At 47.3% G+C, this 20,763-nt stretch overlaps 1 protein-coding gene across 4 annotated transcripts in view; it reads left to right on the top strand.

Annotated features, from left to right (window-relative positions):
* The window catches only part of LOC147725893 (long-chain-fatty-acid--CoA ligase ACSBG2-like), a 680,835-nt gene that overhangs the window by 642,369 nt on the left and 17,703 nt on the right, over window positions 1-20,763 (top strand). For all 4 annotated transcript variants that reach the window (XM_086960036.1, XM_086960035.1, XM_086960038.1 and 1 more), the window contains one exon: window positions 13,895-14,141. In XM_086960036.1, coding sequence (XP_086816162.1) covers window positions 13,895-14,141 — 247 coding nt within the window. The remainder of the gene's footprint in view (window positions 1-13,894; window positions 14,142-20,763) is intronic.

The following is a 20,763-nucleotide window of genomic DNA, read 5'->3' as shown; positions in this document are numbered from 1 at the left end:
CCCTTCCATTGTGGGTCGCTGTAAAGTTGCCCAGGGGGCACATGTAGTTCTCACGTACCTCCATTCACCATGTGCCAGGCACCACACGGTGCATGGAGGTGCAGGAAGTGCTCCTTTACACAGCGGTTTATGCTGCAGCCCTTTTCCTCGGGCCGCCGTGTAAAGGAGTACTTTGCACTTGCCAGCCTGGTGTCGCATAGTAATGTGGTGGCTGCCGACTGCTTTTTGGGCGGTCTCCTGACCACTGTAATAGTGGTTGGCAGTTTTACTGATCGATATTGTAACTAAGACTAGAAAAAATGGTTAGGGGTTCTGCCCACCTCACCCTCCCGTACCTGAGCAGGAGACATCCAAGGATGAAAAAGTAGAAAAAAATGGTACTGAAGGGATCAATCCACTTTTAATTATCGAACAAGAAACAATTAATTATCTTGTGATTGACGAATTATACACAGGATGAGTATATATTAATTCATATACACATATATGAGCGGACAGCCAGAGAGGCACAACAAATAACAGCTTATATACAACACATCACATGTACATTATATACAAATATACAAAACATTTACAATATCAAAACACTTCTCTGTACCCTCAGGACAAAAAATATATAAAAATATATATACACACCCATTTACATATGTACCTCCTCTTAAATTAGAGTGGAGTATACAACAAAATGTTAGTCCCAAACGAAAAGCACCAGGGGGTTAACACATCAACCCGGCCTACATTTGTGTTGGTGCACCTATGAGAAAATCAAATCTTTCTTGAATTTTAACAGGGGACTCCGTTCGAAGCAAGAGGTGTCGACGCAGTCGCGGTCGCGTTTCAGCCAGATGATATAGAGTTCATCAGGACATGGGTACTGTAATAACAACAAATACATATATTATCCTCTTTCTTACCTAAACAAGACAACACATTACATTACAGCTGCAAGAATTAAAACCTCTCCCCCACATATGTGGAAATGCAGTGTCACTAGGTGATTCCATCAAGGAAGGAAAAACAAGATAGATAGACAAGACCCAACCAGGGATAGCTCCAGGAACAAAAAATAATAAAGTAAATATTAATAGTAAAGGAGACTATCAAAAAGAACCACAGCCACACCTCTAAGGGTGCACAGCACAACCATGTGACAAGGTCGAACAAACTAAGGACAACGAGTTATTTTACCTTATATCCCAGAGTGTATAAGTGTATATACATGCCAAGAGGTACAAAACATATCTCGTGTTAAATACCTAATCTTCACGGCCCTGGCACAACCTAGGGCAAGTCTCGTTGGCCAACCCACACTACCACCCAAGAGGGTGGGGTAAGTGCCACCGTCTCGGCTCAAGTCTCGAGAACTCTACATGAAATGAACATATAGAGAGGCCAATCAATCACAGAAGCAGATCCACCGCGGGGGACGTGGCCACATAGGAGCCATCACTCCCAACAGGCTATCTAAAACTAGTACTGGAAAACATACCTTATATCTTCACTGTGTCCGCCCAAATAGATATAAAAAATGTATCGGAAGTGGCTCAAGTCTCACGATCTTCCTACCAACATGTCGGGTCCAGGGGAGGGGAGAAAAGAAGAATACCACGTTGTAAGTCACTCAAACCTCTTTCCTAATTAACCCTCCACCCGTGTAAACAAGGCACTGAATAAAGGTGCACACATGTAAGACTACACACATCAAAAGTCTATACTACGTGCGTACACCCACCATTACTAACAATGCCAGTTATTAACTGTACAAATAGAAGATGTCTGCCAGTCCAATGCAGATCTGAATCAGGGGGACGGAGTGGCTCTAAATATACATAAATTACGCACCACCCAAACTCAGAGACTTCCACTCTCAAAACTCAATATCGGCTAGATAGCAAAACCTACACCACGACCCTCAAAGGAAGAAAACCAAGGGGGCCGTATCTGCCTCTCCCCCCACTGTCATACCTAACCCACTCCTCAGAAATCTACTTTACTTAACAAGGACTCTGGCTGGGCTGCCAACGTAGCCTGTTCGCATGATTATGCGGAGGGAGGGAAAGAAATTACCTTCAATATCCAACAGGATCAGCGACACGTTACAACGGTGTTAGCTGCAGCGTCTCTCTTAGTCAATTAACCCGCGTGTATGGGGGCGGCCAGACAACGCGCATTCAAATGAGGCGTGTCACACATCAGGCGGTGCGTCCATCCCACAGACGACACTAAAAAGGGACTACAGATCCCCAAGTGATCCAGAGGTCCGTTTACTTGAAGCTGGAGCACATCTACCGGCGTAGGACAGTCACACGTGCTATATTAATTTCAAAAGGCAGGCCAATCTCATTCAATTATGCAAAGAGGCACCAACCAATAATTAATGGAAAAAAGTAAGAATAGAAAATAAATAATAAATAGGCAATAAAAGAACAGATAAACAAAAGACGCCCACAGTGACATCAACAAATCGTGTAGTATCCATTAATACTCCTGCATTTCCACTACTGGGTTCCCATTCTAAAGAGGGCATTGTGACCATTCATCCCAGAGGATTACACAGTATCAAAAACAGAGACAAATGCCACTCATGTTCAATCTGTGGCAGCGCACAATAAATACACAGTATATACATAATGAAGTCACATCAAGAACAAGTATATATATAAATGTATATATATAGCATATCTACACAAACATCAGTAATTATAGCCATACCATATCGCAATCTATATTGGCTCGATAATATCGACAACAGAAATATATATAGTACAGAAATCAAGGCAAAGGATTAATGGATTCAGATCAACGCCCAAATTTCATCACGCTCATTAAGTCCCTTTTCAGAAGTATGGTACCTCTCTATTAGTCTTGCTTCTGTACTTTTCAACTTGGTCTCTAATTCTGTTTTATTTTTAGCCACGATGGTAACTAAGACTGCCCAAGTCAACTCTTCTTCATTATGGTCTGCCTCCATATAGTGCTGCACTAAGGGGGCCCCAATGTACTTGCACCTTATGCGCGATTTATGCTGTCCAATGCGCATTTTGACTGCTTGTGTAGTTTGCCCAATATAGGACAAATCGCACGGACATGTCTCTACATAGATAGCGTTCTTGGTATTACAATTGGAGAAGGTACGCATCGTGTGTGTATGGCCATTGATGTCAATTTCTTTCAAATCCTTCGTGTTCAGACACACAGCACAATTCATGCAGCGGTAGTGTCCGATCACAGGTGGTAATCCTAATAAGCTCCTAGTATCTTTTTTGTTTGTCATCACTCTACTTGCCTTCACCAAATACTGCTTTATATTTTTTCCTTTTCGAAACGCAAATAGCGGTTTGGGGATATTCAAATGTTCTATAAGTCTCCAATTTCTCGAAATAATCTGTTTCACCTTATTAGCTTTTGGGTTGAATGTTAGGAAGCAGGTCAAAGATGTGCCCTCTTTCTTTTCTTTGGGTGTCAACAAACTTTCTCGAGGCGTGTACCAAGCACGTTTCAATGCTGCTCTGACCAACTTCCTGGGATATCCTCTATAACAGAGTTTATTCATTAGAGTATCTGCATTATCAAAATAGTCGCTTTTGTTGGAACAGTTGCGACGAATACGCAAGAATTGCCCATAGGGCAAATTTTCTTTAAGACTCCTGGGGTGACCACTACTGAATTCTAAGAGTGTAGTACGATCAGTAGGTTTAGTGTAAAGGTTAACCTTCAACTAAGCCCTTAATAACAACATACAGCAATCTTACATAAGAACATGACTTCAGTGGGGAATATGATGAGCGAGAAACACAGCAATGTAGGTAGGAAAAGCTGGGTGGGTGGATGAGGACCTACAATTTAGGAAAAGTAACTTTTTTAGAACTTTCCTGATTTGCACCAGTAACTGAGGTCTGAGGAGCAGAGGTAGGCAACTTCAGAGTCTTTTTAAGTATATTTTTGCTTACATATTTTCAAATACACAAACAATTGCACTAGTTGTATAAAGCATCAGTTAGGACCATAGATTATTGCTCATACCCACACGCACAAAACAGCTTGTTTCTTTAATCCCCGTTCAATGTGAGAGTAGCAGTAGATTGACCATTAAGTCCCACCTCATGATTGTCCAAAACATTGTAAGTTCTCCATGTACCTCATTGCTTGCGAAATTTTCTAGGCTAGCCTCGCCTCTCATATACCACCTTCTCTGACATCATACACATATCCATATCAGCCAGCCATTGCTGTTTATTAGGGCGCTGCTGAGACCTCCAGGTTATGGCAATGCCTGTTTGCTACCACACATCCCAGCAGGCCTAACATCAGCTGGGCAGATCCTCCTCAAGGAGGATCCAGCCCACAGCAAATAGCAAAGTACTAGAAATAATTCCGCATTTATTTCCTCTCCCAGTACACTTGCATGTTTGGACATCCCCAAAAAGCGTGAAGGAAAGTGCTCTCCACTCAGTTGCACCTAACACAGGTAGAAGTTTGATCTTTCCCCCTCCTAGATCGTTTGCTCCTATATAGCATACTCTAGGTTGGATTCTAAGTCGAATCAGTCGCAACTGGGATTTTATTGTCACCTCCCACGGGTGCATCAGTGATCCTTCCACTTAATGTCCCCCTTCTCACATGGATCCCTTTCTCAGTTTGCCTTCAGTTTCACTATGAGGCGTCCTATATATCACAGAAGCCGCTTTTGTCTCAGGCTTCTCCGTGATCACTCTGCCTTTCAAGGGCATATTATCTTGTTGTTCCATCCAGTCAATTCTTTCCGCCCTCAAAGTGGGCCTGAGCTGCGTGTATTTGTAAAACTGTGTGTAGGAGAGATCAAATTCTTCTTATATATAATGAAATCAATCAATCAATCAATCAGTGACATTTATAAAGCGCACTACATACCCGTAGGGTCTCAAGGCGCTGGGGTTGGGGGGGGGGTGCCGCTACTGCTCGAACAGCCAGGTCTTCAGCTTCTTCCTGAAGGAGAGGTGGTCTTGGGTCAGGCGCAGGTCGGTCGGGAGGGAGTTCCAGGTCTTGGCGGCCAGGTAGGAGAAGGACCTTCCTCCTGTAGTCGCTCTTCGGATGCGGGGGACGGCGGCGAGGGCGTGGTTGGCTGATCGGAGGTGGCGTTTGGGAGCGTAGAAGCTGATTCGGCTGTTGAGGTAGCTCGGTCCTTGGTCGTGTAGGGCTTTGTGTGCGTGGGTGAGGAGGCGGAAGGTGATTCTTTTGTTGACGGGGAGCCAGTGAAGGTCTCTCAGATGTCCGGAGATGTGGCTGGTTCGTGGGATGTCGAGGATGAGTCTGGCTGAGGCGTTCTGGATCCGCTGGAGTCTCTTCTGGAGCTTGGCGGTGGTACCGGCGTAGAGGGCGTTGCCGTAGTCCAGTCGGCTAGTGACGAGGGCCTGGGTGACGGTCTTCCTGGTCTCGGTGGGGATCCACCAGAAGATCTTCCGTAGCATGCGTAGGATGTTGAAGCATGCCGAGGAAACGTTGTTGACTTGCCTGGTCATGGAGAGGGAGGAGTCCAGGATGAAGCCCAGGTTGCGTGCATGGTCTGTTGGTTTGGGTGCGGTGCCCAGGGCGGGAGGCCACCAGGAGTCGTCCCAGGCGGAGGGTGAGGAGCCCAGGATGAGGACCTCCGTCTTGTCCGAGTTCAGTTTCAGGCGGCTGGTCGTCATCCACTCGGCTACCTCTTTCATCCCTTCGTGCAGGTTGGCTCTGGCGGCGGCGGGGTCGTTGGTCAGGGAGAGGATCAGCTGGGTGTCGTCGGCGTAGGAGATTATGTTGAGGTTGTGTTGGCGTGCGATGGCCGCGAGGGGGCTCATGTAGACGTTGAAGAGGGTGGGGCTCAGAGAGGATCCTTGAGGGACGCCGCAGATGACTTCGGTGGCTTCTGACTTGTACGGTGGTAGGCGGACTCTGTTCTTCCGTCGAGGAAGGAGATGACCCATTCCAGCGCCTTGTCCTGGATTCCGACTTTGCTGAGGCGCTGTACTAGGGTGCGGTGGCAGACCGTGTCGAATGCCGCGGAGAGGTCTAGGAGGATGAGGGCCGCTGTTTCTCCGTTGTCCATCAGGGCTCGGATGTCGTCGGTGGCGGCGATGAGGGCGGTCTCGGTGCTGTGATCAGCTCGGAAGCCGGACTGTGAGAGGTCGAGGGATCCATTCGACTCGAGGAAGGCGGCCATCTGCTTGTTGACGGTCTTCTCGATGACTTTGGCTGGAAACGGGAGGAGCGAGATGGGGCGGTAATTCTTGAGTTCGGTGGGGTCCGCTGTGGGTTTCTTGAGTAGAGCGCTGAGTTCGGCGTGCTTCCAGCTCTCAGGGAAGGTGGCGGTGTCGAAGGATGTGTTGATGATGTCTCGCAGGTGGGGTGCGATGACAGCGTCAGCCTTGTTGAAGACGTGGTGAGGGCAGGGGTCGGTCGGTGATCCGGAGTGGATGGAGTTCATCGTGCGGATGGTGTCTTCGGTGCTGATCGGGGTCCAGGCGTGGAGGGTGGTGGTGGGGGGTGGTTGTTCGGTCTTGGTGTGCGTTGGTTGGTTGTTGAAGCTGTTGTGTATGTCCGCGATCTTGTTGTGGAAGTATGAAGCGAGGGAGTTGCAGAGGTCTTGCGATGGGGTGATGTTGTTGTTTCCTGTGCTGGGGTTGGATAGCTCTTTCACGATGTTGAAGAGTTCCTTGCAGTTGTGTGCGTTGTTGTCCAGCCGGTCTTTGAATGCAGTTTTCTTGGCGGCGCGGATCAGCTGGTGGTGCTTCCGGGTGGCCAGCTTGAAGGTGGTCCTGTTGTCCGGTGTAGGTTCCCTTCTCCAGACTTTCTCGAGGGCTCGACAGTTCTTCTTGGAGCTCTTGAGTTCGTCGGTGAACCACGGGGCTTTCTTGCTGCCGGGTCTGCTGGGCGGGGTCCTCAGCGGGGCGAGTTCGTCCGCGCAGTTGCTGATCCACTTCGTGAGGTTGTCGGCGGCCTGGCTGGGGTTTGCTGAGCTGGCAGGAGGGTGCTGGCTCAGGGAGGTGGCGAGCTGGTCTGCTGTGATCTTGTTCCAGCTTCTGCGGGCGGCCTGTTGCTGGTGGTGGTGGGTCGTCGTTTTCTTGAAGGTGAAGTGGACGCAGCTGTGGTCCGTCCAGTGGAGTTCTGTGGCGTGGCTGAAGTGGATGTCTGTGCTGGAAGAGAAGACTGCGTCGAGTGTGTGTCCGGCGAGGTGGGTGGGGGTGGACACCAGTTGCTTGAGTCCAAGATTGGCGAGGTTGTCGAGCAGGGTGCTGGTGTTGCGGTCGTTGTTGTTCTCCAGGTGGAAGTTGAGGTCCCCCAGGAGGATGTAGTCGGCGGAGGGGAGGGCATGCGGGCTGACGAAGTCGGCGATGTCCTCGCTGAATTGTGTGCGTGGTCCCGGGGGTCGGTAGATCAGGGTGCCTCTGAGGGTGGTGTTCGGGTCGGTGTGGATCTGGAAATGCAGGTGTTCGGCGGTGGTCAGGGTGTTGTCGGTGCTGGTCGTGAGACGGATGGTGTTCCTGTGGATGATGGCGATGCCTCCTCCCATCTGGTTGGCGTTGCGGTCTCTCCGGACGATCTTGTAGCCCTCTGGGATAGCGATGGCGATGTCGGGAGCTGAAGAGGCGTTCATCCAGGTCTCTGTGAGGAAGGCAACGTCTGGGGCTGTGGCGTCTAGGAGGTTCCAGAGTTCGATGGCGTGTCTGTGGACGGAGCGGGTGTTGAGCAGGATGCAGTTGAGGTGGGTGCTGCTGGTGTTCGACTTGGCGGGTGCTGGTGCGAGGCAGGTCCGGATGCAGGAGAACTTGCAGGCGTGGCAGCTGAAGGGTCCGTGGGTGCGTCGTGGTGTGGCTTGGTGGCATTCTGGGAGTCGGCCGGTGTTGAGTGCGATGAGGGTGGCGGCGGAGTACGTCAGGCGGGTCGGTCGGGGTCTTCGTGGGCCAGGGGTCCTGGCGCTGGGCGCGATCCGGTCGCGGACGGGCGCAGACGGGCTTACCTTTGGCGCGCCTTCGGCGCACAATCGGCGCGCCCGCTGCGCGTTCGCATGGTCGCCATATAAGGCGAAGTGCGCGGGTGGGCGGAGCAGCTGGGAGGCGGGAGCGGGGAGGGAACAGAAGGAAAAAGGGGCGGGGTCTGCGGTGGTGGCGGGAAGCGGGGAGCGGGGAGGGAAGACGGAGGGCGGCGAGGTAGGCGGGCAAACAGGAAGGAAGCGCTGACACGGCAACAGAAAAACAATAACAAAACAAATGGAAAAAAAAATACGCTAACACGGGCACAAAAATAGACAACAGGCACAAATGACGGTCAAAACAAGGCAAAAACAACCGACAGCGGAGTCAGCCGGCAGCCGGCAGCGAGGCAGGCAGCGAGCAAGGTAATGGGGCACACGCAGCAGCTGGTGGCCGTGCGGCGCGGGGGTGTCCCACAAGTGGGTCACACTCACCTGCGTCGCACGGTCGCCATATAAGGCCAAGTGCGCGGGTGGGCGGAGCAGCTGGGAGGCGGGAGCGGGGAGGGAACAGAAGGAAAAAGGGGCGGGGTCTGCGGTGGTGGCGGGAAGCGGGGAGCGGGGAGGGAAGACGGAGGGCGGCGAGGTAGGCGGGAAAACAGGAAGGAAGCGCTGACACGGCAACAGAAAAACAATAACAAAACGAATGGAAAAAAAATACGCTAACACAGGCACAAAAATAGACAACAGGAACAAATGACGGTCAAAACAAGGCAAAAACAACCGACAGCGGAGTCAGCCGGCAGCCGGCAGCGAGGCAGGCAGCGAGCAAGGTAATGGGGCACACGCAGCAGCTGGTGGCCGTGCGGCGCGGGGGTGTCCCACAAATGATTTCGGCCTCTCCCTATCCAAGCCTCCCCTACCTCGGTATCCGCTCCAAGCGTTGTAAGCCTGTCACCTTGGTGACCTCTCCTAGTGTCTCCCCTTTCCTAGAGGTTTCTCCTTATTACTCCCGTGCTCTCACACATTTGTTGGCTTTGCCCCAGGCGGATGGAACAATCCCAGTGGTCCCAGCGGCACCCCCATCTCTTCCTTTCATAAAGGGAGTGAGAGTTATACTACGTTGGGATTCTCTCAGTTCTGGCCATTGAGTCATCTCTGGGCATGAACTTCCAGTTGTAAACGGCCTGAAGCGGAGTGGCCCAGTAGTATGCTCCTACATCCGGTAGTTCAACTGATCCATAAAGAGTCTGAAGCGCGATCCTTGCATTCTTCCCTCCCCTCAACAGGATTTGTGGAGTATTATCCCTCCGATGAAACAAAGATTCCAGGACCTCTAAAGGAGTATTTAGTAAAACCTATGACAGCATCAACAGCGTAATCATTTTGAAGATAGCCGCCCTTCCCATTAAGTTGAGGGGCAGCACGGCGGCACAACTGGCACCTTGTGCATGCGTCTGCCTGGAGCTCATGCATCTTTAACTCAAAATTCTGTCCCAAAACCTTGATTTATTGGCTGTTGCATAGATACTGAAGCATTTAAATCCATTGTCTACCACCCGGAGACCTCCACCAGTAGGATCATCCTCATCCAGATCCTTAGTTTTAGAAATTATAGATTTATTGCAATTTATTTTGAATCCCACTTGTGTGTGCAACTCAGAGTCTTGAACCCTATGCCAAAAAAGCATGTCTGGTTGTGCTTTCTTTGGATGTCTTCTGAATGCCAGCCTAGCAGGGGTGTGCTTCTTGTAAGAAAGATGATTATTATTTGGAGTGGGAACTTGCCCACCTCAACGACAAAACTATTCCATCACAATGTACCCCAAAAGCTTAGGGTAATGTGTAAAGTATTTATGCCGTACCAAAACAGTAATTAAATTAAAAATACCATACAATAAGAATCCCAACCGGGATTTGAAACAGATTACATTTTATGACATCAAAATAACAAATAAATGCCACAGAGGAACTGCATATGTGAGTTTTTAAAGTTTTAAGTGAAAATAGCACAGTGATAGTCTATGGTCGCAGTTGACCAGGATCTAGGTGCACCTTGTGGATGACCACAATATATCCAATACTGGATACATCCAGCGGGGGAACGATTGTACTTTGTGCAAAATCGAAGTAGTCAGAATCTTTCAGCGAGCAAGGCAGCAGGCTGTATCTGGAAATGTCTCACCGAAGTCAGATAGACACTTCCATTTTCATTTACTTGTGAAATAGACTTTATCTTGCTTCTTTACAAGTCATATGAAGTTCCAGGGTAGACTTCAACTGTACTTCATACAAGAGGAGAAAAACTGCTGCAATACCGCCCCCCTGTAACAAAACTGCCCCCATAGATCCAAAAGCAGCTCACACCCTTCCTGCCCAGTGGGAAAACACCTGGTGCCCGCTACGGCCAGTCAGGCCCTGACTGGAACTGGTCTTGGAACTCCTTGGATCAATCCGGCACTCCTAATGTCCGCTATGACCCAGACAGAGGCATCCCAAGTGATATCCCGTCTGAAATTTTCTCCACTCTACTGATGGGAATTGCACTTACTTTTCCAATCTGCATAACATGGAATCTGGAATAGATGACTTCCTCTTGAACACATCTCTTCACCCATGACTTCAGTCCTGTGAGGTAGGTTTTCAATGTGTTTCCAAACATGCACCCATCTCAATATTGCTTGACTTTCATCTAGAAGCCTCACACAAGAGAATGTGGTGAATGGATACAACGCAGTATAAACTTCTTGAGGAGAAACGGAAATTAATTGATTTAACTCGGTGACTATAAAGATCTTAATAAAGACTTCACCATTTCTCCCCAGCTCTTTTGGGCAGCAGGTAAAGCTTATGTGAGGGGGCTAATCATACAGGACTCTCAATAAGCCAAATGGCCAGCTATCCATTGGAAAAGGGACATGGAACACAAAGTTAAAGCCCTATCGAAGGAATACCAGAGCACCTTGTTACCCACTACTCTATGATGATTAACTTCCCAAAAATATGAGCTAAATACTCATGGCAACTGCTAAGAAAGTGCTGCTATGTCCTTGACGTAGGCAGTATGAACACAGGGAAATGGCAGGCCGGCTTCTTGCTTTTCAGTTGAAACAAAGAACAGCGCACGCTCCCATCTTAGTATTGCATAATGACACTGGTGGTTTCCTTAAATGCCCACCTAGATATCCTTCAGGAATTTTCTTGTTACTACTCAGACCTTTGTTTCTGAGTCAGCAGGGGATCTAGAGTGGGACTGTTGCTCTTTTGGGTACCTCTACCTTCCATGGTTGACCGCTGACAGTCGCCAGCACCTGGATCACGACATAGGGTAGGAGGAGATTGTGGAGGCCATTAAGTCTGTCATCTGGCAAGGCATCTGGGGTAGATGGCTTCCCGATAGAGTTCTACAAGATCATTGTCCATTAATCTATACCGCAACAATTCCAGGCGCTATCACCTAACGATGCCCTTACTGGAATTTACCAAGCCTCAATTTCTTTGATACCTAAAACTGACAGGGATCACCTTCGATGTGAAAACTATCATCCAATCTCACTCCTCAACTCAGATGTGAAGATTTTAGCCAAAGTTCTGGTGAACCCCTTGAAAAAATATACTCATCCTTCTTTCATAAAAATTAAGTGGGATTCATACCAGGTTGTTCATCCCAGAATCAGCTGCACACTTTATGCCACCTCCTATGGACACTTTCGCCCCTGACACCGAGCAACTTGCCCTTTCCATCAAAACCGAAAAGGCATTCGACTGGGTCAAATGGCATACAGAGCAACGGTGAAAATGGGATTGGGTCTGACATTCCAAGCTTGGACTAAATGGTTATGTCACACCCCCATAGCGTGAATATGCTGCAATGGTTTCCGTTCCAATCCCCTGTCCATTCGTAGAGGTTCTAGGCGAGGGTGCACACTGTCCCCCCTGCTATTTCTTTTGGCACTGAAACCCGTAGCGAAGAATAAAAGGAATACCTACTGCCGGGCGGGAACTAAAAGGGATGCTCTACGCTGATGATATGTTATTGACCCTTTCATCTCCTGCCACATCCATTCCAGCTGTCATGGATATAGTGAATTACTTTTCCATCGTTAGTGGCTACCGGATTAATTGGGTGAAAAGTGAGGCATTTCCCATCATGCCGGTTACAACAATGGCTTGCCTCTCTGGTGTGTAGTTTCAATGGATGCCGACGCATTTGGAATACTTGGAAGTCCTTCTTGACACCTCCCCTTAGATGATGTTGATGGATAATGTTAAACTTCTTACTGACCACTTTCAACATGATTTCTCCATTATGGGGCAAAACCCATACTGTCAAGATGGTAGTTGCCCCTTGGTTTTATTGCATTTAGGAATGAGACCTACGCCAGCCCTGACACCACAATTCAAACTTAGAGTCTCAGATTCAATGTAATGTTTGGCAGGTACAGACGCTTAGGCTGGCAGCCTTGAAACTCTACACCAGTGCTATTGCAGTAGGGCTCCGCCTCCTGCTCTTGACATTGTATTATATGGCGATACATCGCTCCCAGCTGGCATATTATGTTCACTCCTCCCGGCAAATCCTGGACTGGCTGCTTATGGAAAAACATCTTCAGAGAGCTCCAGATAATCTGTCTGCACTCTACAAGGGAAGGCTTTCTGTCCCCTCTCGCATGCTGCCATTCCTCCAGGGTACACGTCATATCTGGAACTCTGCTTTTAAACTCTTGAATCAAAAAGGTTTCTGCACTCTTCAACACATATATGGAATAACAAGGTTTTTACACACAATGGGTAGCCACTTTTCTGACCATCATAGATCAACAGAGGAATGTTGACTTTGAGTCATCTGCTGCAGGGATCTAACTTCAGACCCTTTGATGACCTTCAACGAAAATTTCATCTGGAACCTGCGCAATTCCTTCAGTGCAGGCAGTTGAAGGCCCTGCCCTTTCAGCAACTGGGGAATTACACCCAATCCCTGGGTGATTCCACCCTTCATAGGTACCTGTATATAAGGGGTGCGCATAAAAAACTAATATCCGGCTTGTATGATACCTCATTGGTCACATTCATGCACAGCCTAAAAGTAGGTCGACCACCGTAGATTGGCAGCCGCATCTTGCTGTCTCCATGGACGAGACTGGAAAGAGAACCTGTGTGTCCACATTGCCGACATTGGCCGATATGGCTTTACATGATTGGGTGATACTCAATGACCAGCAATATACAGGAATCCTTTCTGTCTTAGATCACTCCCATTTGCTATATGCCCCCCGTCCGAATGATGTTATTGGGCTTCTGCTTGGGACGGGACTCCTATCAATCTCCTGTCCATCAGGGTGACGATGCTGGACGTGTCTGAACTGGCGAATGGAATAGACCCACTACTTTATTTTTCATAACCTTTGTTTAGCACTTCTTTATGATCCTGGATATTGCCTTTTCCAGTACTATGGTGGTCAATACTTCATTTCCCTTGAGTCTGATTTCTTTGGGAAGACCAGTGTCTATCGCTGATCTACGGAGCCTTGGTTTCAGGAGTTTTGGGAGGGATGCTGTACCCCACGATGATCTGTTATTCATGTTCCTTGTTTGGGTAAATGCTTTTGTAGTGTTTTGCAAAGCTTTTCGTTAGCATACCAGTACATATTCACTACTGTGCAGTAAGTACGTTGATTTAATTGTATTGAACGGCTAATACTTTCATAAAGCTTTTGGAACCTTTAAAAAAAATATTGGGAATGGAATCTTTCCTGCTTGTAGCCTTGTGATCTAATGAGATTATAAAGCTTAAGAGGTCGGTATTGTCAGAAGTGAGAAGGAGGCTGAAGGGATATAGTAAAAAAAAGTCTGCAGGGACTCTACCTCTACAACCCTCAAACTAGTAATATGTCCTCTCCTTATACACATAAAGACACATATATTTACAATGAAAGCAAACCTGCTGACTCCCTCTTTTATTCCTTTCAGTGCAGGGTTAATGAACAGTCTGGAGAACCACAGGATGAACTAACTACCGAAGCCATCCAATTTTGCCAGCAGCTGGGAAGCAGTGCCACCAGGGTGTCGGAGGTGGTGAGCTCCAATGACACCTCCATCCATGACGCCATCAATAAGGGAATGGAGCGGGTTAATGAGAGGGCGGTATCAAATGCCCAGAAGGTACAAAAGTGGATCATCCTGGACAAAGATTTCTCCATTGCTGGAGGAGAGCTGGGTAAGTCTGACAACTATTTCAGAAGATCTTTATAGCACTTGGTGATGGGTTAATAACGGAATATGAGGCATTGTACATGGACATGCAAAATATTGACTATTATGGTGAGTATTGACTTACTATTCTTAATTCCACTTCTTTAGACGTCGATGATCAGATACATAAATATACACAGGTTTGGTGTTATCCTATCCTTAGTCAAGCTCTCCCAGCAGACAGCTATGTCCTTCAGTAAGTTCCACCTCTGATCTCTTCAGGATTGGCCCTTACCTCTAGAAATCAAGCAACAAGAAGCTTCAACATTCCAATGGAGAAGTGCTTGGATCCCTTCTGCACACAACTGTATTATAAATCGCAGCTGTCAGTCTTAATAATGTTCAAAGGATAAGAAAAAGGCCCTCACCACTTCACATTAGGAGACAAAGGCCTCCATAAGACAGAAAATAGTGATCCTGAGTAAACGTACAATTTGCAAATGTCCACAAATATGCTGTGAGGCACTCTGAAGACCACTCCCTCCTCCACAGACCTTAGTAATAGAAAATTCACAGAAAGGCCCATAAATACTGATGCCGTGGAGTACTGTGTAAAGAACAGGTTTTTATATCATGGTCTAATCCACTGCCTTAATTCTGTAGACCACACCCTATTTTGAGATCTGTCCCCACCCGTACCTCTTTCATCTCACTGCTTGGATGCCCTGTAGGCCTGGTCTATGATACAGCAACTTGTGAAACATGTAAATAAAAGGAAAGGCCACAGTTATAAATTGCAGGTAAGAGTACCTCCATAATCTTCTTTGAGGTGACATGAAAGAGGGGTTTGAAGTATGCCTCATTACTCCTTAACAGCACCAACACCAAAGCCTGCTTGTGTTTTCTGAATACCACACTTCAAGGCAAGTGAAGAGAAGTGATATTTAAACTCACTATGATCACTGCTTAATGTCTTCACAGAGTTGGAAAATCCTTGAATTAGACCATGACAACCAAATGCTCCTGACTGCCCGGAGGAATAGATTCATGAGACCATATATCAGTGACGCGCCATCCCACGCAAACCAAATCCACACAAGCCTGTCTGTCGTGTTTGAGAGACGATGTAGCAAATGTCTTAGTATCACAGGATTGTAGGTTATCGACAATGGTTGACCAAGGGCCATATCGCACATGGAGCCCCTCGCAACGTAAACAGAAACATAGTGGAACACCTGGCTGGATTGCAGAGACTGGTAGGCTGACAAATTATCAAAATTTGAGCCAAATTTCCCTTCAAATATCAGTCTATTTTCACGTCATAGGAATCAGGACAGGATTAAGAACAATACATGAAGATTGTGCCGCAGGTGACTGGAGTCCAACCAAAAAATCAAATCCAATGACTTTACATCATTTCTTGTTCACGCAGGGACATCCTGGTCTTTTACTGTAACCTCTGGTCTTGAGAGCTCACCCTCTCTTGGGGGGGCTGTCCCCCTCTAATGACCAAGGAGAAATAACACAGTATGACAAAGCTGCATTAGTGATGTGAAGGGCTTTGATGTCTAAACATCGGCGACGAATGCTGCCTTACTTATCGTATCCTATCAATCAATCAGGTGTTTGTTAAGCGCGACTACTCACCCGTAAGCGTCTCAGGTTCCAGTCCATCAAGGAGGGGGTCTGTCGAACAGCCAGGTCTCCTATGGCGAAGATGATTCTCAAATGCAGCTCGTTGGGCACAAATAACATACGCTGAAGGTAATGATTCATCACTCGCCTCTTTGTGGCTTGAATCCACGTCAGCTGACGTTGCAGACAGCTCTTTCAAAAGCAGCCAATGAAGCAAGTGTTCTCAAAAGGAAAAGATAAAGGCAGCAAGCAGCTAGCCCGTGCAACAGGACTACAAAGCAAGTGTGGCGCCCGTGTGTGCTAGCAGGAGGGGTATGGCACTGCTCATGGTCCTCTTTGATTGCACAATCCATAGTAACATATCCCTCCAGGGCTTGGTGTGTGTGTACCAAAAGAAAGAATTATGTGTGTGACCTGTTCAAACGTGCAATGAGGATTGTATGGACACAGTTGTTTGGTTGTTGAACGTTGACTTTTCGCAGCCTGCTCTCTGATCCCGAGGTGTTGCTTTTGTCTCACGGTGGAGAGAGTCCCCTAAGTGTGGCCTTTGCACTGCTGTTGAAGTCATGGAGCTGAGCGTACATTTCGACTAAAACAGAGCATATGAATGCCACGCGGACATTTCTTTGTTGTGTGGCCAGTGAAGGTACCAAGGTGCAGCTTTACCTGGTCAGAGATGTTAAATTCCAGGATGTGCGAGTGGCTCGCTTTACTTTTATTGAGTTGTGTCCAGTGTGCTTAGGATATGAGTTCCTGCCAAGTATATTTGTTGCCTGGGGTGGTGTGGAGTGCAAAACAACGATGGATTTAGGTACAGACCTCTGTACTGGGGTGAATGTATGACATTGTTCTGCATTCTGTCCATCAACTGTTGTTTTGCATTTTGTCACCCCGAGTGGGATGTGTATGCTCAGTCCCATGCTCTCCACACCACTGGAGTCAAGCTATCCTGGCTGAAGATGGCTGAACCGGTCCTTGGATGCTTGATTCCGGTCCAGGAAAGACATGGATTGGCAGTTCGGGCTGGACTGTTCCCATGAGGCACAGGGTCAAGGCTGATTTGCATATGGCCATGTCTGAACTGGGGTGGTGTGGAGTGCAAAAAAACGATGGATTTAGGCCCATATCTCTGTACTGGGGTGAATGTATGACATTGTTCTGCATTCTACAAAATAGAAGGGGGTTCCCCCAGGGGTTCCTATTTCTATGTGATACTGGCAGGAAAAAGGGGAAAGAACAGTGTAATAGAAAAAGAGAACTACCCTGCCAGGGTATACTTCTATGGTCCCAACAGCGAGATCCAAAGGGATAAGGGGACGCCGACCCTGACGGCTGCAGGGGACCCGCGGATCCTCTTCATTTGCTTCATAGGGGACCTACGCCCCTGACTGTCTCAGATTGTGCCTTAATGACGATTTATGGAATACGTATTTAATCGGCGTTTGGCTTCTCCATCAGGATTTCTCTCCCCCCTTTTTGGATGCGCCGTGTGTGAAGGATACCTGAAAAAGATAAAGATCTGCCTTTCTTCCACCACCCCATAAGGATCTGTCTCAAACCGGAAGCTCCTTTGACCCACTCCTATATAGACTCGCGAGAAACCCTCTTCTGCAGGAACCTTACCTGAATGAATGAAAAACATATGATGATCAGGCTTATCAAGGAGAAAAGTGTGTGTATGTCCCCTTCCCCGGTCTTCAATGCCCTGATGAAGATGCAGCCTAAACTGGCTTTGCATTGAAACGCGCGTTGGCGTGACCTACATGGATGGCCTTTAGTGTAGTATCACTACCTATTGCACCTCATCTTTAACTGCCTCCATGTTGTTGTTTTTTGTCTCTACTCTAGCAAACATTGATTGTTATGTTGCAGGCCCCTAGGTCCTCCTATACCTGTAGGTGTATGTCTGCACTATTTCTATAGTGAGTGAGATTGAGATGTGTATGTCTGCTTAATGAATGACTGTGGGAGTGTGTGGGACGTTCATAAACTCTTTTCCTGGTATGAATTTTTAATGATGACACTTATTTAGACCTAAGAGAAAAAAAATTGTTCCTGTGTCTGTATATATGCTTTAGAGAGTTTTCTTATGGACTCCACTTATAAATTGTCATTTTAAAAAAAATAAAAACTTTTCTATTTTCTCAAACAATTGTGTTGAATGAGTTCTGATATATCATTGGCTCAGATGCGTTAATTTATGTCACCACCCCTTATCCCTTTGGATCTCGCTGTTGGGACCAAATAAGTATACCCTGGCAGGGTAGTTCTCTTTTTCTATTACATTGTTCTGCATTCTGTCCATCAACTGTTGTTTTGCATTTAGTCACCCCGAGTGGGATGGGTATGCTCAGACGTGAGTCCCATGCTCTCCACACCACTGGAGTCAAGCTATCCTGGCTGAAGACGGCTGATAGCCAGAAACCGGTCCTAGGATGCTTGATTCTGGTCCAGGAAAGACATGGATTGGCAGTTCGGGCTGGACTGTTCCCATGAGGCACAGGGTCAAGGCTGATTTGCATATGGCCATGTCTGAACTGCGGTGGTGTGGAGTGCAAACAAATGATGGATTTAGACCCAGATCTCTGTACTGGGGTGAATGTATGACATTGTTCTGCATTCTGTCCATCAACTGTTGTTTTGCATGTTGTCACCCCGAGTGGGATGGGTATGCTCAGACGTGAGTCCCATGCTCTCCACACCAATGGAGTCAAGCTATCCTGGCTGAAGACGGCTGATAGCCAGAAACCGGTCCTAGGATGCTTGATTCCGTAGCTGACATTGCAGATTAAAACGAGCAGGAAGGGGGATTGTTCAAAAGCGGAATCACTTGTTCTGCGTTTGTACAACGCGTTACCACCACTGGTGTGGGACGAGGTGTTTGATCTTCTGTGGGTATGTGACTGAAGGGCATTTTCACACTCCTCCCTACCAATCCAGCCACTCTGCTGACCACAACGGGACCGTTGCATGGTAATGTACCAGAGAGTAGAGCTGAGAGCTGCAGCAACCTTGCTTCTGCGCCAACACAACAGATGGTCTGGGTGGGGAGTGTCCTCAAAAGGAAAAGATAAAGACACATAAGAAGAGTGCACGCCTCTGCTTGCTCCAGCTGCAATACTCCATGGGAGCACACTTGAAAAAATAGGTGGGACATGCACCCACCATTAGCCATTTGCAGGCTACGATTTTTTAATGACACAGCCAATCCAAAGCATGGGAGGAGTCAGACCCCACAAAGTACAGACAACAGATCGCCTAACAGTGCAAGCGCTGTCTAGGCTCAACCTAAAAACCAAGAATAGAAAAAGGGGGAGAGGGTATAGTAAAAGAAAAAGGATGGATGCACACATGCTCCTGCAGCAGGAACCGCAATAGATAAGCAACAGACTAAGGTTTGCAGGTAGTTTATCTGTCTAGCAAAGTTCTAACCAAGCATTTGAACTCAGTTTCACAGAGGGCGTGGGTTTCTGCCCGACAATGGTGTATGATATCTCTGAGAGTAAGATTGGGCTGGTTACACTATAATTTTGGATGTGTTACAATGCTGAAAATAAGGCTGGCTACAGAATCACATTGGATGTGTTACAAGACAAAAAATAAAGTGGAAAACATCTACTACAGTGTTAGAAATTGGATTTCTGGTTGGCTAAGGCTTGCGCCAAAGCCAGGCAGGAACCACCACTCTAGTCAGGGCAAGGGAGTTACACGCCAAGATAACCCCTGCTCACCCCCTTGGTAGAGTGACACGAGCAGTAAGGCTTACCCCGGAGGCAATGTGTAAAGCGTTTGCGCAACACACATACACGGCAGCAACACACTAGGCACACCACAAAAAGGAACTCCACACAGGGTTATATATAAAAATAGCCCTTGTATTACCATAAACACATTAGATCATAATCTCACAGATACACTGCACCAACTGGCCCTGGGCAATATTTACAGGGGATTATTAACACATGACAGGGCCACGTGGGTCACTGTCAGAATCAACACTTAGTAGAAATAGCACTTGGTAGAAATAGCACTTTTAGAACATGGAATAATTGTAGCACAAAATAACAATTGTAGGACACAACCAGTAACCACTGGTAAAAGGTTGGAATACACTTCGCAATACTAATCACCTTAGGCATAGATCACGCAGGAAAACATGAACTCACTAGTACAAAATCTACTCGGCAAAACAACCTCCTAAGCATGAACTCACAGTTAGAGGTATCACAGGCATAAATGCATTGCACATTACACATAAATCACATTAGCAAGAACCATGTAATAACCAACATAACCACAATAGGCAATTATCATCATAAACACAGTAGGCAATCACTTTGCGCCAAAATTACATAGAATACTGACCCCAGGCCAACTGGCCTTCCACAGGGGCTCAAACGCCCTTTGTCCAACAGTGTCAGGGCAGGCTGCGCAAGAGTTTAGGGCCCAATAGTGGCAGCTGGCACTAAGTGCTGCGCAGCCGTGCTGGCCAAGGTGGGGGCAAAGGAGTCCGTCTCACTCCGGCGTCCGAGACTTGTCCCCTAATAAGAAAGAAAAACCTAAACGGTGCAGCTACCCACTACTTGCTGGGCAGCTGTGAGGTAGGAATGCGGCAAACACGACGTGGGAGCCACGTAGGCTCTGCAATGAAAAACTGCCACCAACCGCGTTGGAGCCACGTAGGCTCTAGATAGATACTTTATTGTGCATGGTTATTTAAAACCTTTACAATATAAGAGAAAGAAAATTCGGTTAAAAAAATCATGAGTCAAACTTGACCGTGTTAAAACAAAGGTTCCGTCCATTAAAAAACATGGTGAGGTAGCAGCAACACGATTAAAATAAGCTTAACATCATGTTGAACGGCCTGTTTATCATAAAAAGTTAAGCAATAGATTCTTCCTCGATGCCGGCCAAGGGGAAATATAATAAAGTGCCAGTGTGCAAGAGAGAATGGTTAAATTATAATAATAGTTCGGGGTGTCCCTATTGTATAGTCAGTAATAGTCGAT

Source organism: Lissotriton vulgaris, chromosome 3_1 (genome assembly GCF_964263255.1).
Source record: "Lissotriton vulgaris chromosome 3_1, aLisVul1.2, whole genome shotgun sequence".
NCBI classification, from domain to species: Eukaryota; Metazoa; Chordata; class Amphibia; order Caudata; family Salamandridae; genus Lissotriton; species Lissotriton vulgaris.
The sequence above is the reverse complement of the archived record's forward strand: the minus strand, read 5'-3'. Positions and strand labels throughout refer to the sequence as shown.